The sequence below is a fragment of the Ipomoea nil genome, unplaced genomic scaffold, assembly GCF_001879475.1.
Source record: "Ipomoea nil cultivar Tokyo-kokei standard unplaced genomic scaffold, Asagao_1.1 scaffold0804, whole genome shotgun sequence".
Classification (NCBI taxonomy): domain Eukaryota; kingdom Viridiplantae; phylum Streptophyta; class Magnoliopsida; order Solanales; family Convolvulaceae; genus Ipomoea; species Ipomoea nil.
Genome location: NW_017617232.1, coordinates 504,185 through 531,743, shown reverse-complemented (window position 1 = coordinate 531,743; position 27,559 = coordinate 504,185). Strand labels below are relative to the sequence as shown.

Genomic DNA, 27,559 nt, shown 5'->3' with positions numbered 1-27,559 from the left:
TTTGCCAGTAGAAATAAAAATATAAATAAATAAATAAATGAATATATATATATATTAGAAACTGTCAGTGGAAATTATTATCATTATTATTATTGCAATTATTATTATTATTGTTATTGTTATTATAATTAACAATATTATTATGATCTTGTGAAAATTAAATGTTGATTATCACCATTTAATTTTCACAAGACTATATGACTTTATTATATATAGGATAGGATAGGATAATGTCATAAACAAAATAGATACCAAACATAGATCCGACAACTATTTAATTTGTAGAATTGTTATTATGTCACTTGATCTTCCGTCTTAAAAGCAACCTACCTAAAGAAGTAAAGATCGTATAAGATATGAGTATATCTCATTATGTATGTATATATTTTTAAAATACTTTATTTTTTAGAAACCAATTACATAAGCATTTAAGTTCAATAATAATAATAATAATAATAATAATAATAATAATAATAATAATAATAATAATAATAATAATAATAATAATAATAATAATAATATTCTTATTATTATTATTATTATTGTTGTTGTTGGGATAGATAGGTTTCTACGTTTTACATTTATTTCATTTTAAAAATTATTATTGCAGTTGGATCAAATCAAATTAATAAAATGAATCAAATTTGACAAAAAAATGATTGATTCTTAATTTGTCAAACACTCTCTGTGACGTTAATACCATGTTGAAATTCATGTTTAAAAACTTACTCCGTAGAATTTAACGATCCAATGCAAATATTGTACTGATAGGTAAATTCGCATAAAGGATTAATCTGTATAGCCGGTCTGTCAAAAAGCTATCCAACCGGTCAAAAATCACTTGTGATCAATCGTACCGCTCGTATTGATAAGTCTTGTGACAGAAGATGATGTCTCAGATCACCCTTGGAATCGCCCGATGGAGAGCCACCCGGCTGGTCTACCGTAGGTTGACCGGTCGGCCTACGATGCGACGCAACCTGCAAGCCGGAAAACCTAACTTACACGACAAGTAATGGAAGCCAACTTGCACTTGTAGAGCAGCGACTAACAACTTGCAGGAATGACGGCTCTGTCACCTTGGACAGTCAACCTACACGTAGCGGGGCGACCGTTTGACCAAACTAACAAGAACGTGCCACGGCAAGCCTGCAATGGAGCATTAAATGTTTAGACCGACCTAAATAGACCGACCGACCTACGAACAATCTCTCCTCATTGTTCACATCGTACGTATTCGTAACCCCCGATTCTATTTATGCTATCATGCACATTATTTGTACGAACACTGCTGGAAAAATGACATTTTCCGTCCACTTTTTCGACCAACAAGAAAAGTGGACGGTAAATTAGTGTTTTTTCTAAATTATTGACCACCCTGTTAAGTGGTCGGAATGTGGACAATATTACCGACCACTATCAAATGGTGGTCGGAAAGGCATACCACTAGAAAGGTGATTGAGAACGTTATCACCGTTGTTTTTTTAATTGGTTAGCTTTGATGAGTTCCGACCACCTTTGGTGGTCTGAAGTCAGATTATATCTGGGAGCCCACAATGTCCACTAATAAATTTGTCACTATATTCTGTTACAAGTTACAACCTCCTAAATACATAGATTTGTCATACTAAAACTATAACCAAATATTTTAAAGTTAATAATTTAATACAAAATTTAAAATTAATGTAAATTTTAATATTCCTTTGACATAAGAAATTAAATATTTATTCTATTTAATAATTACTGGTAATATACAGCAAATCTCTAAATTTTCTCTCTTGACGATACGGCGATACCGGCCTCCAATAAATAAATTGACGAACTCCAAAGGTCGCGTCATTTCTCTTCACAACACGGCGGCACCGGCCAACAAATGTTCTCTCAGCTTCGTCCCCAACCGGTCACACCTCAAGCTAATGCTACGGAGTCATCGCCATCTTCAAAAGCTATGGAGTCGCACATCGTCATCCTCAACCTCATCCTCAACCAAAAGGTATCACCGTTTTAGTCTCTGTCTAGGGTTTAGGCTTAGAAATCTTATTTCAACTGCATTTTCTTCTCTTTTTTTTTCCTGCATTTTTGCTTTGACATTTCTGATTAGATATAGATGGATTTGTAGGTTTAGATATTATGAAATATATATAATACTCCCTCTTATTGCAGTTAGATCAGCTACCTGGTATATTGAACTTGTGTTCGTTAATTACCTGTGTTTGATTAAGATTCGACTTGCTTAGCATTTTGATTTGTTAAATTTAACTTAGCATTTTGCTTAGCATTTTGATTAAGAAAAAAAACATTAAACTTAAATTTGGAGTTAGATCAGCTACCTGGTATATTGAATTATGTATATAGCTTTTCTATTGCATAAGATTTCCAACGTAATTCTCTCATACATTTGTTGTTGGTGTTGGTTTTTTTTTTTTTTTTTTTTTTTTTTTTTTTTTTTTTTTTGTATATATCATAATGTTCTGTTACCATTAGCTCTTTAATTGAATGCTGTTTAGTTTGATTTTATTGTTAGGAGTGCATATTGTTTGAAATCTAGACCGTGTAGACATCTATGGAGATAAAAAATGGTTGAGTATTCCTTGGAAGAAGCTTCAGGTTGGAGACATTGTGAAGGTAAGTACACTGCATAAATAATTAATCTATATTTGTCGTATTTATTTATGTTTATCGGGTGAATCTTTTACTTAATCTACATCTACCTATACATCATATGAAAGTGACTTATCTTTTAATTTGTTCCTTATTTTGAAGAATGCAATGTCATTTACTTAATTTTATTTTATTTTGTTAATTAGTTATAATTATAATTATAAGATGTAAATTATTTGAATACAACTTTTTAATTATGCTACACAAGGTGGCATCCCAACAGATATCTAGATCTTGGGGGTTAAAGGCATATATAAAGAATTAATACGGGTAATACTATATACCCTCAGCCCTTTTCACTTCCCTTTCTTTTAATTATATGTAAAGTCTGAAACTTTTGTGCTAAAAATTGCATTTTTATTCTTCTTCCTTGTAAATTCCTTGTATAAAATAGATCAAATGTATTTACTGGACTGGTTATTTTCACTTTCATCTTACCAAAGCTATTATAAATTGAATAAGCTTCACACTCCAACATTTTGAATGTTTAGAATTAAAGCAAACATTTGGGTGTAAAACTTCCTTTGCCTAACATTCTATTCTATACTGTAATCTGTCACATTACATGCATCATTTGGTGCTAGTACTGATATCCTCCCCCTTTGAAAACAGTGAGACAAAATGTCAAATTGCTGCACATAGTGGTGCAAATCCGCAGTCGTTCCAATCTACTCTCCTAATTTGCATGGAGCCGGTAAACATGAAAGCAGTGTATCTGCATATTCATATATGGAAAATGTGAACTTCATTCTGTATCTTCTGATTAAGTGGACCGACACATGCAGTGACCAGACTATGATATAAATAGACTGTCTTGAGTATCATATTAGAGAAGAACTAAATAAAACAGCACCTCAAGTGATGGTTGTATTTAATCCACTTAAGGTGTGTATCTAGGTAAACATAAAATGCATAGCCATGCTTGTGTTCATAACAAATCGTGTATGCTAGATTGATTCTTATTTTACTTGGGTTTAATATCGGGTGGTTATAACAAATCTGGAACCTGGCTTAGTGATGGATCTTGATGCAAAGAAATGGCCTGATGCACAAACAGATGATACTTCGTCTTTCTACAAGGTAACCAATTGACCAAACAAAGCAATTTATGCATCAGACTGAAATGACTGTGAGTATTCTTCCATATAGGGGCTGGAAGCAGCAAGCCAGCAATGGCCATTCCCGCTCTCTTGAGGAAAAGACAGTGAAGACTTGGAGGAAGCCGGAGGTGAACGATGCTCGGCCTTCCATGTTGGTGAAGCAAGCCTTTCTTTGATTCTAATTACTATCCATATTTTATATATAATACTAATATTATGATGAATTGCCATGTAGTTTAATTCTTAATGTAGTTTCTTGCTCTAGTAATTTGAGTTATTTCTCTGAAAGCACTTGATTATTAGCTAATTTACCTGTAAGTAATCTTATTATGCTGTACGCTCAGCATGCTTCATAGTTTTTGTAGGAAATCTTAGTTGCCTATTTCTTGCTCCATTGCAAGGTGTTTAAGTGAAGAATTTCTTTTATATAAAGGAGTTTTGAAATTGATCTTGTAAATGGACATTTTAGTGGATGAACTGAAGATATGAATCACCGGCAAGAGAAGTTTGTAAGGTCAGTTTTAGTAATGCATCATTGCTTTGTTGTTATTGGGGTGAGTTCTATTGGATGGTCCATTGGTATCTACCAAGACTGGAAGAGAAAGAAAATATGAGAGTTTGCTTGACATGAAATACCTTTTCTACTTCTCTTTTTCAGTAAACAAGCAAGGATAGTTAAATGTTTTCCATGTTGGTATCATTTTAGGGTACTTGTGTGATTCCACACAATGAAACTGATGATTTGAAGTCAGCTGGAGCTGTGAGGTCTGTGTTTGGACTGTTCGTTGAGCTCGTTAAATCATGGAATCTTCCTGACTGGCTCGTGCATTGGGGCCATCCCGCCAACATGGTACACTTGTCTGTTTGAAGGAAATTCCATTCCATTGATCCAATTAAGATTGCATCTACTGTCATTTATTTATTTAGTATTCCCTAAATGTTGTTATTGTTGCTGTTCCACTTTATAGGATGTTGTGCTCTTTGCCATGGGTGGTTATGGAACTTACCTGGGATTCATAATCCGGTTTTCTGATGATGTGGTAACAACTATGCAATCTATCTTTTGTATTCAAAATTGGATGGGTTCTTGAATGTCCATCTGTTTATATTTATAGTTCCGGCCTGTCTCTAAATTGGGTATACGAATATCATATAGAGGCAGCTTAATGAAATCGTTTCTAAGATAGTTATTACCATGACACAACATAGTGGTACATATATAGTATTCATTCAAATTGGTGTACAATGAATGTGTAGGAGGAAAGAGCAAAAGCCAAAGACTTGCATCCCAAACTCCTTGCTGGAATGTTCTTCTTCTTTGCTCTTGGAGCTACTGGAGGGATAACTTCTTTGCTCACTTCAGACAAACCCATCTTGGAAAGGTAATTAAGTAATTTCCTCATATTAAGTTAACCTTAGCTTATTTTCATCGAATCCATCAAACATACATGTCATCCTAAGCGTCTGTCTGCAATTCTTGCAGCCCTCATGCAATAACTTATAGCTGTAAGAAGCTGACATCAAACATACATGAAATTGATGAAGAAGCTGTAAGAACTGCATCCGTGTATCATAGTTTGTCCTTTTCTTTCTAGATTGACTTGTGTTAAATTTTCAACTATATATTCATGAATGGATTCTTTTCAAGTGTATGAAATGTCTATATGTTTTGTAGCAAATATCTTACCAGCTTCCAACAATATATATTCATTTCACTACAGGGGGTTCTCTGTGGTGAAATGAATTTTTTTTGTTGACTACGTCCACTTTTCCGACCACCAAAGTGGTCGATATTTCCGACCACCGGTGGTCGGGAAATCTGAACCCGCCCGACTATTTTCCTGGTATTTTTTTCGACGGCCTTAGAAAAGTGATGGCTATTTCCGACCACTTCTTCGGTGGTCGGATATAGCGAGGGTGATTTTTCCGAATACCAAAATTGGTCGGAAAAGAGGTCGGAAAGGCCATTTCCGACCACTTTCAGGTGGTCGGAAATCGGCAGATTTCCAGCAGTGGAACATTCCAAATTGGGGACAAGTAATGACAATTTTATTATTTCACTCGTTCCTGGCGTCTACCCATCTCGAGCCAGCATCTTCCATCGTTTTCAATTCTTTATCCCATAGAAATGTTTCTATTCATGTTCTTAACTTACTCGTTGTCTTGAGGGTACACCATTCCTACCCTTGAGTGCTTTATGTCATGCCTTGGAATTCTCTAAGTCCTGGACAATCGAATTGTTACCATTATATCAGTAATGACTTGCTTTGGGCTGCCAACCCTTCTAAATGTTGGAGAAATTAGATTGATAATGTGAAAATAAGAAATGTTATAACATGGTATAATTATTATTGTAGAAGAGAATTCGTCACTACTGGTGCAGGCTCATAAAAACGACATCGTCCCCGAAGATTAACACAACAAGTCAACAATCCATGTCTCCTGCACCCAGAGCAAGGATTAGAACTTACCCATCATATTCAGAATAATAAAGAGACAAAAATAATATATCAGACAATCTCAATGTCTGATTTCATAAACTCAAGGAATAACTTTAGTTTAAATAGTACGTGGAGGCCAAACAATTAAGGCCACATATATACTATAATAAAAAGATCTTAGCCATTTATCACTTTGTGGTGAATATTAAACCTTGACTGAAGCATCATGAGATTGATAGCCACAATATTATTTATTGACTTGCATTTTTCTCAACAATATATGTTATTCCGTACTAATCATAAGTCGTAACAAAGTCATGATACTAGCCAAAGATTTTGCTTCCACCCACTTAGTGAAATAATCTATTGTTACTGTTTTGATTAGTGCTTCCAAGAGACAGAGAGAAGAAAGAAAGGAGAATTGTGTATATTGAATTCATCAAGTCTGAACAAGAGTACAGGAACATGTTTATACACTTAGATGAAAGCGGGAAAAACTGTTGAAATGGCAGTTGATGAAGGCAACTAACAAAACTGTCAAGGTGGTTGGATTTTGCCACGTGTCAAGCATCCGGATCATCCAATGCTCCTGATAGCCCCTCGCAAGCTGGATTGTATAGATTGAACAATCCAAGCTTGGATACATAAGTGTGAAATGAGGCTGGACAGTGGGGTTTTGTGAATATGTCTGCCAATTGGTTTGCAGACGATACATGAAATAACTTGATGACTCGTTGTTGCAGTTTTTCCCGGACAAGATGGCAGTCCAATTCGATGTGCTTGGTACGTTCGTGGAAGACTGGATTCTCAGCAATGGCAATGGCCGATTTGCTGTCACAGTAGAGAGCTGCAGCTGCATCATGTTGCACACCAAACTCAGCTAGAAGATAAAACAGCCATTGTATCTCACAAGTGGTGGCTGCTAGGGCCCTGTACTCAGCCTCTGAGGAGGACTTTGAGATTGTCACTTGCTTCTTTGATTTCCATGACACCAAGGATTCTCCTAGGAAAATGCAGAAACCAGTAATAGATCTCCTAGTATCCACACATGCTCCCCAATCCGAATCAGAGAAGGCCTTTAATTTGAGACTGGATGTAGCTGGAAATAGGAGGCCCTGACCAGGGGCACTTTTTATATATCGTAGTACCCTATGAGCTGCCTGAAGGTGTAGATCAGTTGGTGTGTCTAGGAACTGTGAGAGTTGTTGAGTAGCAAAACTTATATCTGGCCTGGAGATTGTCAGATATAGTAACTTGCCTATTATCCTTCTGAACTGAGTGTTGTCTTCTAGAGGAGTCCCTGCATCTTTGCTCAGTTTTTGGGATGGAGTTGTAGGACTGTATACAGGCTTAGCATCTATGAAGCCTGCATCCTCCAGCAATTCCAGTGCATACTTTCTCTGGGAGATGACTATACCCTTCTTTTGTCTTGCCACTTCCAATCCTAGGAAATATCTCAAAGCTCCCAGGTCTTTGATTTGGAAATTGGCATTAAGTTGTGCCTTGATCTGCTCTATTAACTTCAAATCAGCACCCCCCACAATTATATCATCCACATATACTAGTAAGGCCACAAAGGATGTGCCTTCTCCTTTTACAAACAGAGAGTTGTCAGGTTGAGACTGCTTGAACCCCATATTCTGTAAAGCCAGATTCAACTTTGTGTTCCATTGCCTGCTAGCCTGTTTTAATCCATATAGGGATTTGTTAAGCTTGCAGACCTGATTGCTCTGCCCTTTTTCAAATCCAGGTGGAAGTTCCATATACACTTCTTCATCTAGATTTCCATGAAGGAATGCATTGTTAACATCCATTTGGTGAAGGTGCCAATTCTTGGCTGCTGCTATGGCCAAGAACATCCTGATGGTAGTCATTTTAGCCACAGGACTAAAGGTGTCAAGGTAGTCAATTCCCAAGGTTTGTGTGTACCCTTTTGCCACCAACCTAGCTTTATATCTTTCAATGCTTCCATCTGATTTGTACTTGATCTTATATACCCATTTGCAACCTATTTTCTTCTTGTTGGGGGGCAGTTCTGTCAAGTGCCAAGTATTGTTGTTTTCAAGAGCAGATATCTCTTCTTCCATAGCTTTCCTCCAATGACCATGTTGAGCTGCTTATTTGTAGTTCTTAGGCTCAGTGTGGCATGAAATATTCATGACAAATGACTGGTAGGAGGGTGAAAGCCTGTCATAGTTCAAGGTTTTGGTAATATTATGAGGAGAAGTTCTTACTGTGGTGTTGTGGCACACATAGTCCTTCAAGTATGAAGGAAACTGTCTTTGTCTAGTTGACTTTCTGATATCTGGTTGATGCTGAGCCAAAGTAGGACTGTGAGTGGATTCCTCAGGAGCAACTTCTGATGATGATTCAGCTGGGAAGTGATCAAGGTTCTCAGATACAGTATCAGGTTCTACTCCAAGGGAAGGACCAGGGTTCTTAGACACTGCATTTGGGTTATATGCAATAGGTCTGTTGAGCTGTGGGATTTCTGAAGCTTCTTCTAGGATCTCATTAATAACAGGAAATACATCCTGAGAGAATTCCTTCCTTGACACATGAATCTGCTTGAATGGAAAAATGTGCTCATGAAATGACACATCTCTTGACATGAATATTTCCTTGGACTGGATATCATAAAGCTTGTAACCCTTAATACCATTGGTATATCCCAAGAATATGCACTTCTTGGCCCTGGGATCAAACTTAGACTTTGGACCAACTGTTGTGGCATAGGCAAGGCATCCAAAGACCCTTATGTGTTGATACTGAGGTTGCTTATTGATCAGGACTTGATAGGGTATTTGATGATTGATAGCAGCAGATGGCAACCTATTAATAATGTAAGCAGCATGCAGTATACACTCTCTCCAGAAGCATTCTGGCAGGCATGCTTGAAATCTGAGGGCTCTTGCAACAGAGAGAAGATGCCCATGTTTCCTTTCCACCCTGCTGTTTTGCTGAGGTGTGTAAGTGCAAGAGGTTTGGTGGACTATTCCTTTCTGAGCAAAGAACTGGACCATATCAAACTCCAACCCATTATCAGTCCTGATGCACTTTACTTTGGTGTTGAACTGAGTCTCAACCAAATTGCAGAAGCTTGTGACTAGATTTCTGACCTCAGATTTGCTTTTCATGAGATGAACCCACACTGATCTGCTGTGATCATCTACCATGGTGAGAAAGTAGTGATGACCATGCAAGGTAGCAGCCTTGTATGGACCCCAGATATCCATATGTAATAGATCAAAACAAGCAACAGAGTTAGAAGTACTAGACTGGAAGGGGAGTCTTTTCTGTTTTGCAAAATGACAACAGTCACAAACAAGACTTTTATTCATATGAATGATGGGGTCCATTCTGTTCAAAAATTGTAGTTTGGTATAAGGGGCATGTCCTAGTCTAACATGCCAGAGATTACATTTATTTACAGTAGAGATTACATTGCAAACATAAGGAGTAGTAGGGAAGACTAAGTGATACAATCCCTTTTGAAGCTCAGCCATTCCAATCATCTTGCCAAGGGTGGGATCCTGTATAAGGCACTTGTTAGTGTGAAGCTTCATAACACAATTAGAGCTCATGATGAGGGCACCAACAGAGATTAGGTTGCAATGGAATCCAGGGACATAAAGAACATTATACAATACAAGTTCATCAGATAGATGAACTGTTCCAGTGTGGGAGATAGCAATTTGTGTGCCATTGGGCAGGTTGACATGCATATGATGAATCTCTTCTAAATTTCTTAACAGATTCTTATTACAAGCAATGTGGTGAGTGGCACCACTGTCCAAGATCCACTCATTCTTGCTATAAACAGCCAAGTGAGATGAAGGGTTCATACCTTCCAGTTGGTTTCCTGAGAAGGAAATGGTGGAACCAGATATGGTGTTGGCCTGTGCTGAGGGCTGATCAAGAGGAGTACTCTGGTGCCCACCTGGTGGCTTGTGCTTCTGCATAAAATCTAAGAATCTTTTGAAGTCTTCTTGATTAAAATTTACATCAGAGGCAGGTTGTACTGTTAGGGACCCTTGAGCTTGATTGATAGACCCTTGGCCTTTTGATCTTGGCTTCCACCCTGGTGGATAGCCATGCTTCTTGTAACACTTATCATGTGTGTGTCCAGTGTAGCCACAATAGGTGCACACAGGCTTCTTGCTGTTTGTGGGGAACCTCTTGAAGCTCTGTTGATTGCTCTGGTCTGCATTAGTCAAGAATATGCTTCCAGTAGCTGAGTTCTCCCCACTTTGATACAATTGACTCCCAAAACCTATCGTGTTCATCTGGAACTGCCTTTCTTGCTGAGCTATCATAGAGTAGGCTTCACATACATCTGGGATGGGTCTCATTAGCATAATTTGGTTCTTTGCCCCAGTATATCTTTCATGTAATCCAAGCAAGAAAACTGATAGTTTGTCTTTCTCAGCTAGGCTATTCAATTCATCTATCTTCTTTCCAGATTGACATTTTGGATTGCAATTACATAAGACAACAGGTCTAAGGATCAAAAGTTCATCCCACAGCAATTTTTGCCTAGTGAAGTATTCATTTAGAGAACATTCTCCTTGTTTTGTCTGGTATATCTCACTCTTTATTTCTGCTGTCCGAAACAAATCTTGTTGGCTAAATCTTCGCCTAAGATCGTCCCAAATTCCATAAGCAGTCTCTATCCAGAGAACACTTCTACCCACAGTAGGAGATAAAGACCTCACTATCCAGGACACAACAGTGTTGTTGCATCGCTCCCAGACCTGAAATTTGTGGTCATCTAGGGAGGGTTTGGTGATGCTACCATTGATGAAGGCAGTCTTGTTCTTACAAGACAGGGCCATCGTCATTGCCCTAGCCCAGGGATGGTAGTTGGATCCATCCATGAGCGTTGAAACCAGAACTAGAGCTGGATTCTCATTAGCATGCAGAAAATACGGATTCGATTGGTTGTCTGGATCGAAGGTTACCTCTCTAGGGTTTGATCCAGCAGCCGGATTAGAGGAGGAAGGTATCTGATTCTGGTTCTCAGTTGTCATCGGAGCAGTTGTCGTATGATTGGCTGGCGTTGTTGGAGTCGTTCTATTGCCAATTGAAGGCCAATTTCCCACAGAGGTCGCCATGGATACGTTCTCAAGGAGCACCAATGTGAAGCTCTGATAACATGTTTTGATTAGTGCTTCCAAGAGACAGAGAGAAGAAAGAAAGGAGAATTGTGTATATTGAATTCATCAAGTCTGAACAAGAGTACAGGAACATGTTTATACACTTAGATGAAAGCGGGAAAAACTGTTGAAATGGCAGTTGATGAAGGCAACTAACAAAACTGTCAAGGTGGTTGGATTTTGCCACGTGTCAAGCATCCGGATCATCCAATACTCCTGATAGTTACTATGGCATATTTTTACCTTCCAATTGCCATGGGTAATGCTCCCATAATATAATGTCCTTACCGCATCGGGTGAAGGGTAGGCCTGTGCATAACCCGCCCAACCCGCCCAACCCGACCGACCCGAACCCGACACACAAGAATGGACCGGGAACCGAACCCGATCAGGCAAAACCGAACCGAGGAGGAAAACGACGCCGGTTTAATTAGGTCGGGGAGGGGGGTATATTTTCCACCCGAACCCGTCCGATCACCCGAATTAGACTAAGCCTACGTATAATGCGACGTCGTGTAGCCTAAGTATATATAGAAGAAGTAGCGGAGAATTCGCAAACCCTAGTCTCATTTGCGCAGCTCTTCTGTCTTCGCCCTTTCCCTTCTTCCAGAGAACTCTCTGACTTCTCTCTTCTCTCTACCCTAGTTCTCTCACAGTCTCTCGTTCCCTTCTTCCAGAGAACTCTCAGTTCTTAGAATCTCAGCTTCTCTCAGACAGTCTCTCTGAGACTCTGAGAGTGTGAGTGTCTGTAGTGTGGAAGCTATTATTCTCCGGTGGAAGCTCTCAAGCCCCATTCGTTTCTGGTAGCCCTCAAGCCCCAAGCGAGTCTCCGGTGGGAGCGATACTCCGGTGGATTGCAGTTCGCTGGCTAGGAATCGAAGCCCTTTGTTCTCGGGGGTTTAATTTAGAGAAACGAAGTAATCTCTATTCTCTAAACCCTAGTTTTTTAGATTGTTGGTTTGATAGTTTGATTAGGGTTTTTCTGATTCTGATTTTGTGATTTGTATGGACTGTGATGTTGTGATCTGTTGAGAAGTTCCAGATTACTTACTCACTTGTCTCTAATTTAAGATTGTTAGTTTGATAGTTTGATTAGGGTTTTTCTGATTGTGATTTTGTGATTTGTATGGACTGTGATGTTGTGATCTGTTGAGAAGTTTCAGATTATTTACTCACTTGTATCTAATTTAAGATTGTTAGTTTGATAGCTTGATTAGGGTTTTTCTGATTGTGATTTTGTGATTTGTATGGACTGTGATGTTGTAATCTGTTGAGAAGTTCCAGATTATTTACTCACTTGTCTCTAATTTAAGATTGTTAGTTTGATAGTTTGATTAGGGTTTTTCTGATTGTGATTTTGTGATTTGTATGGACTGTGATGTTGTGATCTGTTGAGAAGTTCCATATTACTTACTCACTTATCTCTAATTTAAGATTGTTAGTTTGATAGTTTGATTAGGGTTTTTCTGATTGTGATTTTGTGATTTGTATGGACTGTGATGTTGTGATCTGTTGAGAAGTTCCAGATTACTTACTCACTTGTCTCTAATTTAAGATTGTTAGTTTGATAGTTTGATTAGGGTTTTTCTGATTGTGATTTTGTGATTTGTATGGACTGTGATGTTGTGATCTGTTGAGAAGTTCCAGATTACTTACTCACTTGTCTCTAATTTATGATTGTTAGTTTGATAGTTTGATTAGTGTTTTTCTTATTGTGATTTTGTGATTTGTATAGACTGTGATGTTGTGATCTGTTGAGAAGTTCCAGATTACTTACTCACTTGTCACTAAATTGTAATCTGTTGGTGGAAGCTTAATCTGTAAGTGTGTAACTGACTAACTGAGTTAAAGGCTTAAAGGTGTAATTGTCCCTAATTTGGTGGAAGCCCTAGCCCCTTTGTGTGAAATCCATATAGATGATGAGCATTATGAAGTGGCATACATCCACTTAGCTTGAATGCCTGAATATGGATTTCTTTGTAAATTGTAAATTGTAAATTGTATTAAGTTTATGGATATGTGACCCTTAAATTGTTTATGTGCAATTCTGCATACATGATGACATGTGAAATTAACTGAAAGTAATATGTAATACTTCTATGTATGATTGTATGGTGGAAGCTTTAATATGATTGTATGATTTGTAATCTCACATGCTGTTTGGTTGTCTGCTTTATTTGGATACTGATGCCCATCTTTATAGATGGAAAGCATCAGTGCATCTGGACACCCTCCAACCTCAACTGATGAGGAGCATGGAGTAGAAGCTCAAGGTACTGAGAGAAATCCTCAGACAAATCCTATGTCTTCTCCTCCTGTTGTTCCTACAAAGAAGAGGAAAGAGGTGGAGTCTAGATCTATAGTATAGGATCATTTTGAAAAGATCCGTGCTCCACCTGCTGAAGGTGAAACTGAGGGACCAGTAGTTGAGGGCAAATGCCTTTATTGTGCAAAAATTTATAAATGTGAAAGTAAAAAGCATGGCACTTCCTCATTGAAAAACCATATGAAGGCCTGCCTAAAAAATCCTCATTGTAAGGACACAAGGCAGTCTCTTCTCACCTTTAATGCCTCTGGAACAGAAGCTTCTGAGGGGGTTTTGGGGACTTGGGTTTTCAACCAAGAGGCTATTAGGAGGGCATTGTGTGAGATGATAATTGTTGATGAACTTCCCTTTAGGATTGTTGAGGGAAATGGCTTTAGGAAATTCATTTTAGTTGCTTGTCCTAGGTTTCAAATCCCTTCTAGGTGGACCATTTCTAGAGACATTTACTAGATTTACCTAGATGAGAGAATAAGCTTAAAAAAGTTGTTTAGGGTGAGCACCCAAAGGGTCAGCTTGACCACTGATACATGGACCTCTGTCCAAAGGATAAATTACATGTGCATTACTGCACATTTCATTGATGATCAGTGGAAGCTTAACAAAAAGATCATTTCCTTTGTCCCAATTTCTTCTCATAAGGGAGAGTACATAGCCAAAGCCCTTGAGAGTTGTCTTCTTGATTGGGGGATTAAAAATGTCTTCACTGTTACTATTGATAATGCCTCTTCAAATGACACAGCTTTGGGGTTTTTCAAGAAAAAACTTCTGTCTTGGGGTGGGTCTTCTGTTAGGGTTCAATATATGCACATGAGGTGCATAGCCCATGTGTTGAACTTAGTGGTTCAGGATGGGTTGAGAAATGCAGGTCCTTCTGTTAAGAAAGTTAGAGATGTTGTGAGATGGGTGAGCAGTTCTCCTGCCAGACTTAAGAAGTTTAGAGAGATTGCTGTGCTTAATGGGGTGGAAGCCAAATGTGCATTACAACTTGATGTTCCAACAAGATGGAACAGCACATACATGATGCTCAACACTGCCCTTCAGTACCAGAGGGCCTTTGAAGCTTATGAGAATGATGCCTCATTGAATGCTGACTTATCTGATTCTATTCCAAATTTTATGGATTGGCTTTCTGTGCAAAGCTTAGTCAATTTCCTGAAAGGCTTCTATGAGATGACTGTGAGAATATCTGGTTCTCTCTATGTCACTTCAAATACTTTCTTTTCTGAGATTTCTGACTTAGGTTGCATGCTGGATGACATGGTTAACTCTGTTTCAACCTCTAAAAAGGTAAATTGTTAACATTTTCTGATTTCTGAATGTGTTTGTATGCATCTGTGAATTGTGTTTGACTTTGTGTTAATTTTTTCTGTGTTATGTCTGTTTTATAGGAAATGGGGTCCCATATGAAACAAAAATTTGAAAAATATTGGGGAGATCCTGAAAAAATGAACTTCTTGATATTCTATGCCAATATTTTGGATCCTAGGGATAAGATTGAGTACATGCCTGCCCAATTTGCCCAGTTATATGGTGATGAAAAAGGAAAATCATGCTTTGAAAAGGTTCAATCTTCTATGGTTCTGTTGTTTAATGATTATACAGCCACCTACCATGTGCAGTCTGCATCCCCTACTGTGCAATTGCAATCTACCCAATCTGAACCTGTCCATTCTCAAACTTCAGTTGGAAAACCTCAGGCTAGAATGAAAAGCCAGCTTAAAAAACAGAGAATGGAGTCTGGTGGAAGCAGTAAAGAAACTGAACTCCAGATTTATCTAAGTGAAAAATTAGTGGAAGATGAAGAAAATGTGGACTTTGATGTCTTAAGATGGTGGAAGGTCAACAGTGATAGATTTCCTATACTCTCTAGAATGGCAAGGGATGTGCTGGCTGTTCCCATTTCAACTGTTGCCTCTGAGAGTGCATTCAGTACTAGTGGTAGGGTATTAGATGCCTTTAGGAGTTCCTTAACTCCTAAAATTGTTGAAGCCCTAGTATGTGCACAAGATTGGTTGAGGGCACCCAATCATCCAATCTCTGTTGAGGAAAACTTGGATGATGTTGAAAGATTAGAGAAGGGTACTGTTTTTTTTTTTTTTTTCTAACTTTCTAGGTTTCAACTTTATAAATTGTTAATTGTTACCTTTTCTAAACTCTTTTTTGTTTTTCCTTTTTGTGCAGAATTGTCCACTGGAGCTGCTGGTTCTTTACCAAGTACGGTTGGAACACTCCCAACAATTGCTGTAATACTTTTATATAACATTGCTTTGAATGCTTTCTGACTTTCTGTTTAGTTTGATTGATAAATGTGTGGACTCTTTGAGGCAACTCAGGTAAGATTCCAGAACTGCTAATTGCTAAGTAGCTTGGTAACTTTTTTATAAATGTTGCTGCCCTTACTCAGTTACATCTCTGGTATTCTGGAATTTTGGTATATCACTTCCCTTCCTCTCATATTCTCCTTTCTGTTTAGTTATGGCTATGATGATGCTTCCACCATTTGTCTGAATAAAAGGACTTTGGGTGTTTGGTATGTTGCTCTGAGACAAAACTCATGAAGCAATTTGCCCCCAACTCTAAAATGATATGAAAAAAAGCAATCTGAGCCTTTCTTATTAATTATTATTAGTCCTCTACTTCTCTTTGTCTTTATTGGCTTTAAAGTTTAAAGCCTTTAATGGTTTTATAATTGAGCAGGAAGATGAGGAATGGATGAATGCTGATTGGTGAATGGTGACTAATGCTGAATGCTGATTGCTGACTGCTGAGTACTTTAGTAATTAGTACTTAGTAGTTTAGTGTTGTTTGAGAATTGTTGATTGTGTGTATTTTTGTGAACTTCATTTTTGCTTTTTGAGCCAAAGTTGGAAATTGCAATATGTAATTGTGTATCTAAATGCCTACATAGCTTTGGTAATTTATTTTAGGGTTATTAAGTTTGTTGAACATTTTTACAGTTTTTTTTTTTTTTGTATGTTTTATACTCCGACTTCAAACCGAAATCCGACCCCCACCCGACCGTATCCGCGGATTTCCCTCTTAATTCGACCGGATTGGGGTAGTTTTTCCCAATCCGAAATCCGATCGAATGAACGGTTCCCCAATCCGATCCGCCCGAACCCGTCCGCTGCACACCCCTAGTGAAGGGTAGGGTGGTAGTTATGGGGTGGTAAATAGGTGATTGATTTTTCTCGTAATTTTTTATATTGTTGTTAGTTTGGGTATTTTTTCACATATTTTTTAGAGTCTTGAGCTAATGAAAGACACTAATATTTTTGTAATATAATAAAGTATGTACGAATGAGTAGTGATTAATATACTAATTAGTTTAATTAATTTGAATTAATTTTCGGATAATACAAACTAAGCAGACTTCTCATCTATTAAATTAATACTCTAAAAACTAGCTATGTGGAGTACTATTATTTTATAACACGTATTCATGAGCCAAAGACTTTATGGTGAAATGGCATAAAGTGACTATTTTAAATGAGAAATCATGGAATCGAGCTTAAGTTAAGAAAGTATTTATGATTTATGAACGGTATTTCTTATTTTATTCTTTTAGGAGAGTGAAAGTTCTGGCTTTGTGTATGCCTCCATAAGTGACATGAAGACGGTAGAAAAAATATTGAAGACAATAATAACAATTACAGTACAATCTTTTAATATCTCATACCTCCCGCAACCCCCTAATTTATCTCAATTTACTTAACCTTCTTTTAAAACACAAGTAAAAGAGAATGAAGTTCCGCTGGTTTGGTTTACGAGAAAGTTTACAATCACTACTCGAATGCATGTGTATTTTGGGTAAAATTTGTTTTGTGGTCTTATCTGTCAAAGGATTACAATGAAATAATAAACCAGCATAAGTTGCTGATAGTTAATACTCAGCTCAAATTTAAAAAGTTAATAGATAACTCCAATAGGAAGTTGAATTTAAACTATTGTGATTATCAAGTCAAGTAGCCTACCATCCATTGTCTCCGCTCTCCACGTCCCATGCAAATAGTCATGCCCATCGAAGATAATATAGTATAGATACAAGACGATTAGCTTAACAAGTTGCACCAGTGGTCTAGTGGTAGAATAGTACCCTGCCACAATATAGACCCGGGTTTGATTCCCGGATGGTGCATTAAGTTTTATTTTGTGATTTGTTGCTCATCATCAGCTCTTTTGCACACACCATTCCGGATTTCCTTCAACAGAGTGCTGAACACTTCATTAACCAACCAGCGTTCAATTGCCTTTGAGCCTTCTGGATTTGGCCATATTTATTTATTTATAGTCCTATTGTAAAATTGTGTAATTTTTGTATGGGTAAGAAGCATTTCTCGATCAATTAATATTATATTTATTTTTCACTGTTTTACCAATATTTCTATCCAATTGTATTGTGTGATAGGGATTTTCAAAAAAAAAAAAAAAAAAAAGTATTGTGTAATAGGGACGGTCTCTTAATACCATCAATGAGTTATATGCATTAATTTAATTATTTAGATTGTGGGGTATGGATAAATAACCCATTAATTTTTGTGTATGACAAAGGGTAAAAAACTATAGTCAAAGGTAAACAACTTCTAGTCAAAGGGAAATTATCTTTGTTTTCATGAAAAATAACTTCCCCTCTTTTTTGGGGTTTAGAACTATAGTTAAAGTGAAAAACTATAGTCAAAGGTAAACAACTTCTAGTCAAAGTCGCATTATAAAAAAATTTCAAAAATTGTACCAATCAACGGACATTCTCCCAATCATCTGATAATGGTGGCACAACCCTTCTCTTTCCATTTTCATCTTCTTTAAAGTAAGCATCATACAATTTGTCTTCATTAGCCATTCGGTCAAATGCTGCCCTATACTTGAGAGCTGTAGACAACATGAGGTAAGTAGAATTCCATCTAGTATTGCAATCTAAAATCAAACTCCCTCTGGTTAGGTTATCTTGCTTAGTACGTATGTGAAATGCTTGAAATTTAGAATTGGATGATCTCACATACTTCACTGCATTACGAACACTAACCACACTACTACCCACCGCTGCCAAACCATCCTTCACAATCAAATTCAAAATATGTGCACAACAACGCACATGCATAAAATCTCCACCCAATATCAATGGGTCCTCTCTCCAACACTTCAATTTAGTTTTGAAAATCCTAATTGCACTATCATTGGCAGATGCATTGTCAACTGTGATAGTAAAAACTTTGGTGATGCCCCAATCAACCAAACAATTCTCAAGTTCTTTTGCAATTTTTCACCTTTATGATAAGAAATTGGTTTAAAACTGATAATTTTTCTATGCAACTGCCAGTTCACATCAATATAATGAGCAGTGATAACCATATAACTGACAGTAGTAGTACTTGCAGTCCATATATCAGTAGTTAAAGAAACTCTTGACTCACTAATCATGCTCTTCAATAAAGCTTTTTCTTTCATGTACAATTCAACTACATCTCTTGTCATTGTTCTTCTTGAAGGGATAATAAATTTTGGACAAACAACACTACAAAATTGTTTAAACCCATCTCCATCCACTTAACAAAAAGACAATTCATCCAAAATAATCATCTTAACAGTTACCCTCCTACAAGCATCTTGATTAAACCCAACCACCACAAGATTACTAGAATTACTACCACCTTTAACAACACTTGCACTTTCATGTATTGTTAGATTTTTTTTTTGAGTTGCACCATCAAGATGGTCCTTATATGCAGTACATCTTTGATTATGTGTTTTTTCAAGCTACTAGTGCCACCAATTATTGCACACTTAAATTTTTTATGGCAGTAATTACATGTACACTTATCCATATTGTCATCCAATCTAGTAAAGTGAGTCCATCCCTCATACCTTGGAGCAATTGGTTTTGGTGGAAATCCACTGTTTGAACGTTTACTATTTTGCCCGACCGATTGTTCAATTGCCTCACTTGGAGTATCACTTGGAGTGGTTCCTTGATGATAAGATGAAGAATCATCCAACTGCATTATTAAATTAGAATGTAAACAACTCATCCACTTGGAATGCAAACTGGAATGACATTCCAGTTCACTCACCCCGACCGTCAGACAGGCGGGAGGGAGGTGGCACCAACCGAGGTCGACAACGACAACAAGAAAAGAGCAGGGGGAGACCAACCCAAACCAGGCCCGCCCTAGAAAGGTTAGGCACCTGCGTAACAACTCGAGATAGGCTAGGGCCAAGACCAATCGCTAACAGGCCACTAGCGGGGGAGTCATACGCCCAGAGGTCGCAAGGTTGTGGGCCTAGGGTCCCACCACGGCAGGAGTCAAGCTCTCGGAGGTCGTCGAGCCACGGGCTCCGTGCCCAACCGCGACGAGAATGGACCTCCTAGATCGAGCGGTCGGAAGAAATCAATGGTCAAGCTCTGACCTCATAACGTGACGAGGTCGAGAAGCTTCGGAAGAGGTTAAATGAGCTCCAAAAGAAGCTTGACGAGAGGGATGGGTCCCTAGAACCCTAGGACGTGTTGTCCACCATTTTCACGAGGGACATCATGGAGGAGCCCCTCCCTAAAGACTTCCGCTTTCCTACCATCAAGGCGTACCGGGGGGCGATGGACCTGCGGACGCACCTCACCAGGTACCAGACCGCTATGATGATGACCAGGGTCACCGACGCCATCATGTGGCGGAGGCGTGACAGCGATGACGGAGGCGTGACAGCGAAGACGGAGGTATGGCGGAGGGCGGAGGCGTGGCGGACTGCGTAGTGCGTGAACTCCATAAGGCGAGGCGTGAAGTCGTGAACGGTGAAGTGGTGAACTGGTGAGGGAATTAGGGTTATGGTTAGTAATTTAGTTTATTAGTTATTACTATTATACATACATACATACATATATACATATATATATATATATATATATATATATATATATATATATATATATATATATATATATATAAACTAATCAGTTTCTTGGTTCGGTTCGATTCGAGTAACCCGAACCAAAATGTCTAGCCCTATTTGTTAGTCTATTTTTGCTATCCTAGGATTTGTTCGATTCGAGTAACCCAAACCAAAATGCCCAGCCCTATTTGTTTGTCTACTTTTGCTATCCTAGGATTTGAATCGTTTAGTAGTTACAAAATTCATTATCTTTTTTACTCCCCTACTTTTAAAGAGTGGAATAAAAAATAATGGAGAAAAAATGAAAAAAATGTTATTATCTATGTATTGAATATGTTATTTTAATTTACACACACACACACACATGTATATATATGCAAATATATCTATATAGGGAAGGGATCAGGTGCGGGTGTTTTTTCCCGTGCGGTTGTGCGGGTAGACCACATTAAGCATTACACTGGCGCACTTTAAGTACACAACAGACGCAAATTAAACACACAAATAAAATACATTCAGAACACAAACTCACGCACCTTAAGCACAAAACTCACGCATCTTAAGCACAACCCTCACGCACCTTAAGCACAAAACTCACGCACCTTAAGCACAAACACACGCACCTTAAGTTTTAACAACAACTCACATTAAGTACACACTCACGTACATTAAGTACAAAACTGACGCACCTTAAGCACAAGACTCACGCACTTTAAGCACAAAACTCATGCACATTAAGCACAAAACTCATGCACTTTAAAGTTTTAACAACAACTCATATTAAGTACACACTCACGCACATTAAGGACACAACTCACGTAGCTTAGGCACAAGGCTCACGCACCTTAAGTACAAAACTCACGCACATTAATCACCCGCACAACTGCACGGGAAGCATTCACCCGCATTGGAACTTAAACATATATATATATATATATATATATATATATATTATGTATGTATTATATATTTATTTTGATTTCAATTCCTATTTATTACTAAACAAAATGACTCATTCTAATTGCATTTTATGTTTAAAATCACCGTGCGCTAAACAAATATGTTGTGTTCCTGAACGGACCTTATATGAAACTACTAGTTTTATACGCGCATTGCACGAATGAGTTAATGCCGAATATTTATAATTAACTAAGTATTTGAGAGTATATCATTGCAAGATTATATGTGAGAAGTTCATATATAAGTAATTGAATGTCGAATTTGTTTATTGTTTATTTAAATATGTAACTCAAAGTATATGAATACAAGATAATATATGAGATTTATTATAATTGTCACCAAAATAAATGTTTGCAACTTTATAAAATCGATAGTCTAACTACTTAGTTTAAAAACGGTAGTCTAAATAAATACTACATTTGGTTTCAATTTTTCTAAGTATTCTTAATTCTCTTTTTAGTAGCATTGTCGTTGTCTTCGTCATCTTCACTATTTGTCATTGTCTTTTTTTTTTTTTTTTTTTTGGTATTGTGTTATTTGCAATTGTGTTACTGTTGTTCTTAGTTGTACAACTCTTGATCTTGCAAGCGCTTGTTGATATTTTACAGTGGTAGTTTTCTCCTCTACATGTTTCATGTGGAAGTATTGAATAAAATATTAATATTTATTATATTTGTATATGGTTCTTGAATAGTACCATTTTCATAACTTGTTTACTTGATAATAACAATACTAACTCTGTAGGTAGTCCGAATACTAATGGTGTGTAGATATCTTGCTCAGGGTTCATTTAGTTCAACTATTATTGTTGAATGAATTATTATGGATAAAGAAATTCCTAATTTTAATAATTTAGATGAAGTAGTAAAAATTTTTTAAAAAAATAATATAATGTAACCCAAAGATATTGGACGGTTGGTAAATATGATGTTACCCAAATTAAAGACAAAACGCTAAAGAAAGTGTTTGGTTATTTAACAGTTGTGAGCAACAATTTATTCCAAACAATTGAAAATACAAATACAAACACTGCCATTTACAACGTTTTCACTTAGCATTTTGAAGAATAATTTCCCCAAAACACCCTTGTATTTAAAAAAAAAATGTTTACTGTGGAGCCGTTTCGACTTCTTAAATGACAACAACAAGTTTAGCTGGCTCACTGCTTTCCCATCAACGGATGGGCAAGCTTGATGTATAAATTGGAGCCTTGAGACTCCTTTTATAGGAGCCTCAAGGATCCCATGCCACATTTTCTATCGATGTGAGAAAAATGACAAAACTAAAGGGAGTCGAACGTTCGGTTCCCTTATGTTTTATTTTTGTTTTATTTTATTTTATTTCTTTTATTAAATTATTAATATTATTATTATTTTTTGAAATCATTATTATTATTATTATTATTATTATTATTATTATTAAATATATGTATACCATTTCGTTATTCTACATGTTAATCTAAACCATTAATTTTTTCAATTATTTTTTTACCAACTGTTGATATAATTTGCTGGTTAAACCCTCTAATATAATAAGCTATTTGCTAACTGCTGACACAATTCGCTAACACTAATCGCTAACGGCTGATTGCCAAACAAGGACATTACGAGGTAGTTTCCCAAATAGTTAATATGATTGGCTTAATTATTTTGTTTTTATTTTTTCATAGTATTAATAAAATACTTGGTAAATAAATATATAATATTATTTTGTATTATAACTTTGATATTTAATTAAAAAATAGTGTACCAAAAAAGATAATGGACAATGTAGTGAATCTAGTCAATTGATGAATTTGAATGTAAAGAATTTTTACATTTGAGAAAAATAAAGACAACATAACTAGCTAATGAAATTATTTCACTAATTAATTTATTGATAATGAATTTTTTTTTTTGAATAAAGGCATTGTAGGATTTGTAGGGACAATGTAGTGAATATAATCAATTGATGAATTTGAATGTAAAGAATTTTTACATTATAGAAAAATAATGACAATATAACTAATGAAATTATTTCTCATATTTAATTTATTGATAATGAATTTTTTTTTTTGAATAAAGGCATTGTAGACACATAATTCTAAATTAAAGAAATGCATATGTATTATTTGTTATTGTAGCTACTAAATTATCTATCTAAATACAATTCTAATAAGAGTCAATAATATTAGGCCCTTAACTGGAATTAAAAAATTGTTGGTGGTAATTGTTTCTTAAGATGAATGGTTCATATTATTTTGATTTTAGTATTTTTTAATGATTTTTTCTTATTTACCCTTTATTATATTATTTTCTTCTCTTAAATAAACTTAAATTCCGTTAGTATAAATTTATTTCAAGATAAAGAGTTTATAGTACAACTAAGATCCAGTCATATACACAATAAAGCAAATCTAAAACTTCCTACACCATAATCTCATTGCATGATGAATCCCTCTATGCTACCACCAATAATCCAATTGCACATGACACACTACCAAAAAAAAAAAAAAAAGACATGTGCTGAAGATGAAGATAATGACAAAGTTATCCAAAAGAGAATTAGAGAAATATAAACCAAAATTAGTATTTATTTAGACTATCGCTTTTAGACTAAGTACTTAGACTAACGTTATTACAAAGTTGCAAACATTTATTTTTGTGACAGTTATATATAATCAATCTCTCATATATTATCTTGCATTTATATACTTTAAATTACTGATTTAAATAAACAAATTCAACATTTATTTACCTATGCATGAACATCTTCTATATAATATTGCATTGATATACTTTGAAATACTTATTTAAAATAACCATTGAGCATTATCTCATTCGCGCAAAGCGCGTAGAAAACTAATTTTATTTAATAATAGTAAAATATAGTACTAATTATGCCAACTTTGATTGGGATGATGTTCAAACCTAAGACATTTTTTATTAAAATCAGTGAGTAAATTAACGGAGAATATAATTTTTAAGGAAATTTTGATTGTGATGGAGTTCGAACCTAAGACCTTTCTTATTGAAAGCATATAATTAAGGATAAATTTGAAAATCTCAAAAAAAAAATTAAAATTTGAACAATCTAAGTCATTCATTTGATTTAATAATTTGACGGACATTTTTTCTACTCATTATAGGTCTAACTCTTTTTGACTTTTATTAGTATATAGTAGATATGAAAGATTATAAGGAGGAAAGTATAGCATAAAATAGTTAAAAGTTATCAACTTAAAGGGCTTGATGCTAAGGTTCTCTATCTGTGGTAATTTGTGAGAATCTTTAAATAGGCTATGTTTTGAATGATTACCAACTTGTGGACGTGCCGGAGTGGTTATCGGGCATGACTAGAAATCATGTGGGCTTTGCCCGCGCAGGTTCGAATCCTGCCGTCCACGAACGTTTCATTTTCCTTCGGTCAGAGAAACAGAGGTCTGTGTATTAGCCAGGCAGGAACGAAACGAATAAAGGATTAAGCCACGTAAACACCAAATATGTTCATTTTATTTTACTATTAAAGGGATCATATTTCAACTTTTGAAATAATTAAATGACCAGGAGTCAATGTTATTCCATGAACAAAATCGATGTCGACCTATACTAAATAAAGGAATCATATTTCAACTTTTGAAATAATTAAATCACCAGGAGTCGGTGATTACTTCATGAACAAAATCAATCAATGTCGACCTATACCTTCAACATTGTGTGGACATAAGGTTATAGTCTTTGTTCATCAACTTTACACGGTGATGATCGGGAACTTTTAATAGTTGTATAAGAAAATTCTATCTTATAGTAGCTTTTTGTCGCTTTTTTTTTTAATATAATTTTTTGTAAGATAATAAGTCGATAAAATAAAATAAAATAAAATAAGTTACGGATTAAAATTTCGGAGAAACTAATTCCAAAAGAAAATTCAAGTCATGTGTACCACATATTGTCCTTAAAATCGATTCGATACCTCTCCGGGTTCTAGGAGCGTTGTAGCGTCAATGTTTCAAAATAAAATGGATTAAAACACTATATTTGATCACTCAAATATAATGTTTTTTCGGTGAACTTAAACAAAATGAGCACTTCATAAATTTTTATATTGAATTGTTGCCATGAACAATAAACGTTAACAATAGAGATTTATCGCAAACCTCCACTGCCTCGGACAATAGAGATTGATCGCACACAAATTGGTCGTAGACCCCTCGGTCAAGCCAGTCCAGCAGTGCAAGAGGTACCTTTCCGCTAAGAGGAGAGAATTCGTGAAAAAGGAGGTTAACACCCTCTTGGAGATAGGGCACATCAAGGAGGTCCTGTACTCTGAGGGGCTAGCCAACGTGGTCATCGCACCAAAACCGTCCACCTTGAGGATGTGGGTGGACTATACGGACCTCAACAAAGCTTGCCCTCTGAACCCCTTCCACCTACCAAACATTGACCAATTGGTGGACGAGACCGTGGGATGTGCTCTCATGAGCTTTCTAGATGCATTCAAGGGATACCACCAGATCTTCATAGATGAGGCCGATGAGGAGAAAGCAACCTTCACCACACCTGAAGGGATCTATTGCTACAAAGTCATGGCCTTCGGCCTCAAAAATTTAGGTGCCACCTACACCCGAATGGTGGCCAAGGTGTTCAAGCAGGTCCTAGGTCACAACTTACAGGCCTACCGGCACTACCACCACCAACACCAGCATCATCACCGTCGGCGGTCACCACCACCACAACCGCCACCCCACCCCACCATCAGCACTACCACCACCATCACAACCGCCATTACCACTATCACCACCTTCACCACGGCACCAACAGAAGCAAACTACCACCATCACCACCACTACCCTCATTTATATTATTATTATTATTATTATAAATGTTGTTATATTCTAAACAAAACAATTAAAATGTTTAATTATACAATTCTGCTCATTTTACAAAAAGAAACTAAACACACCAAGACAGTTTTCTGGAATGCAACCAAATACTGGAAATGAAAATGTTTTCTGAAAAATGACTCATTTTTCAAAAAAAAAAAAACATTTTCCAAAAGTCATTTTCATAGTTTCCACACATACACTTATAGTTATAGCAAAACTGTAATAAATCGTTTGCAGGAAATAATATTATTAACTCTATATACCATAAGACCCACATTCTCCTGATTCGACTAATCTCACAAATTGAGATTCGTAAAATAGTGTCACAAAAAAATTTGCCTTTAAAAAATTGAGTTCCCAAAAGTAATAATTCTAGTCAGTTACTAATTTTTTTTTAGTTCTGTACGTATATAGAAATTTTCTAACAATAAACAATTAGAAAAATTAGACTTCAATCAAGTGCAACTTATTTTCTCACTATTTTTGTGTCAAAAATTTTCATTTTATGACCTTAGTTAGTAAAGTAAAGGACTACAAGAAGTTAAATTTGCTTAGGTGAGCTGATCAACTCAAATACAAAAGATTAATAGATTGTTCTCATTGAGACTTAAACTTATAATTTTATAGTTACCAAGTTAATAGTTTTATAGAAATTTGATAGATTTACCTTTCTCACTTAATTATGCACTAGTATGATACTTGTGCGATGCACGGCCTATAAATTTGTAGTAGTTATTGTTAATTTTTTTTTTTTTTAACATTGTTAAAGTGTATTATGTATATTGTAAATAATGGAATTGACAGTTACATATGTTCATATGAAAATAATTATTATTATTTAGGGTTGGGGTTCAGCCTTTGGAAGAATGCAAATAATTATTATATAAATAAATATCTTTCCTTTTAATAGACTGTTTTTATATATGGTAATTAATTTATTACATCATCTCAAACATTTTAATAGGTTACTTTTAAATTAATATATATAATTAAATTATTCTACTCAATTATATATATCATTCCTAAAAACGATCCTACGATATATACGTATATAACAATATATAAATATAGTATTATCCTATTATACCTATAAGTAATTAATAATAATACTCCTAATAATAATAATATTAACAAAAATATTATTTAAATGTATATATCATTTAAATATT

At 36.0% G+C, this 27,559-nt stretch overlaps 1 protein-coding gene, 2 long non-coding RNA genes and 1 other non-coding gene across 4 annotated transcripts; all 4 read left to right on the top strand.

The window, feature by feature from the left end:
- Positions 1-2,543: 2,543 nt before the first annotated feature.
- Positions 2,544-3,506, top strand: LOC109177237. The gene is made up of 3 exons (XR_002053549.1): positions 2,544-2,625; positions 2,870-2,931; positions 3,447-3,506. It is a non-coding gene; the product is annotated as an uncharacterized LOC109177237 (long non-coding RNA).
- A 50-nt stretch (positions 3,507-3,556) lies between these two features.
- On the top strand, positions 3,557-5,356 carry LOC109177247. Its single transcript, XM_019326563.1, has 7 exons — positions 3,557-3,741; positions 3,811-3,912; positions 4,231-4,315; positions 4,477-4,611; positions 4,730-4,801; positions 5,019-5,143; positions 5,245-5,356. Exons 3-7 carry the CDS (start codon positions 4,247-4,249, stop codon positions 5,354-5,356), a joined length of 513 nt encoding a protein of 170 aa, XP_019182108.1. The 5' UTR covers positions 3,557-3,741; positions 3,811-3,912; positions 4,231-4,246.
- Positions 5,357-6,384: 1,028 nt separating this feature from the next.
- Positions 6,385-26,575, top strand: LOC109177238. The gene is made up of 3 exons (XR_002053550.1): positions 6,385-6,397; positions 15,073-15,080; positions 26,472-26,575. It is a non-coding gene; the product is annotated as an uncharacterized LOC109177238 (long non-coding RNA).
- Positions 24,830-24,911, top strand: TRNAS-AGA. The gene has a single exon. It is a non-coding gene; the product is annotated as a tRNA-Ser (tRNA).
- Positions 26,576-27,559: the final 984 nt, after the last annotated feature.

Bases quoted from the DNA above. Each gene is read 5' to 3' on its own strand.
- LOC109177247 (XM_019326563.1), top strand. From the start codon at position 4,247: ATGAATCACCGGCAAGAGAAGTTTGTAAGGTCAGTTTTAGTAATGCAT. The intron at 4,612-4,729 runs GTACACTTGTCT...TCCACTTTATAG, and splicing joins GGGGCCATCCCGCCAACATG to GATGTTGTGCTCTTTGCCAT. The intron at 4,802-5,018 runs GTAACAACTATG...ATGAATGTGTAG, and splicing joins TCCGGTTTTCTGATGATGTG to GAGGAAAGAGCAAAAGCCAA.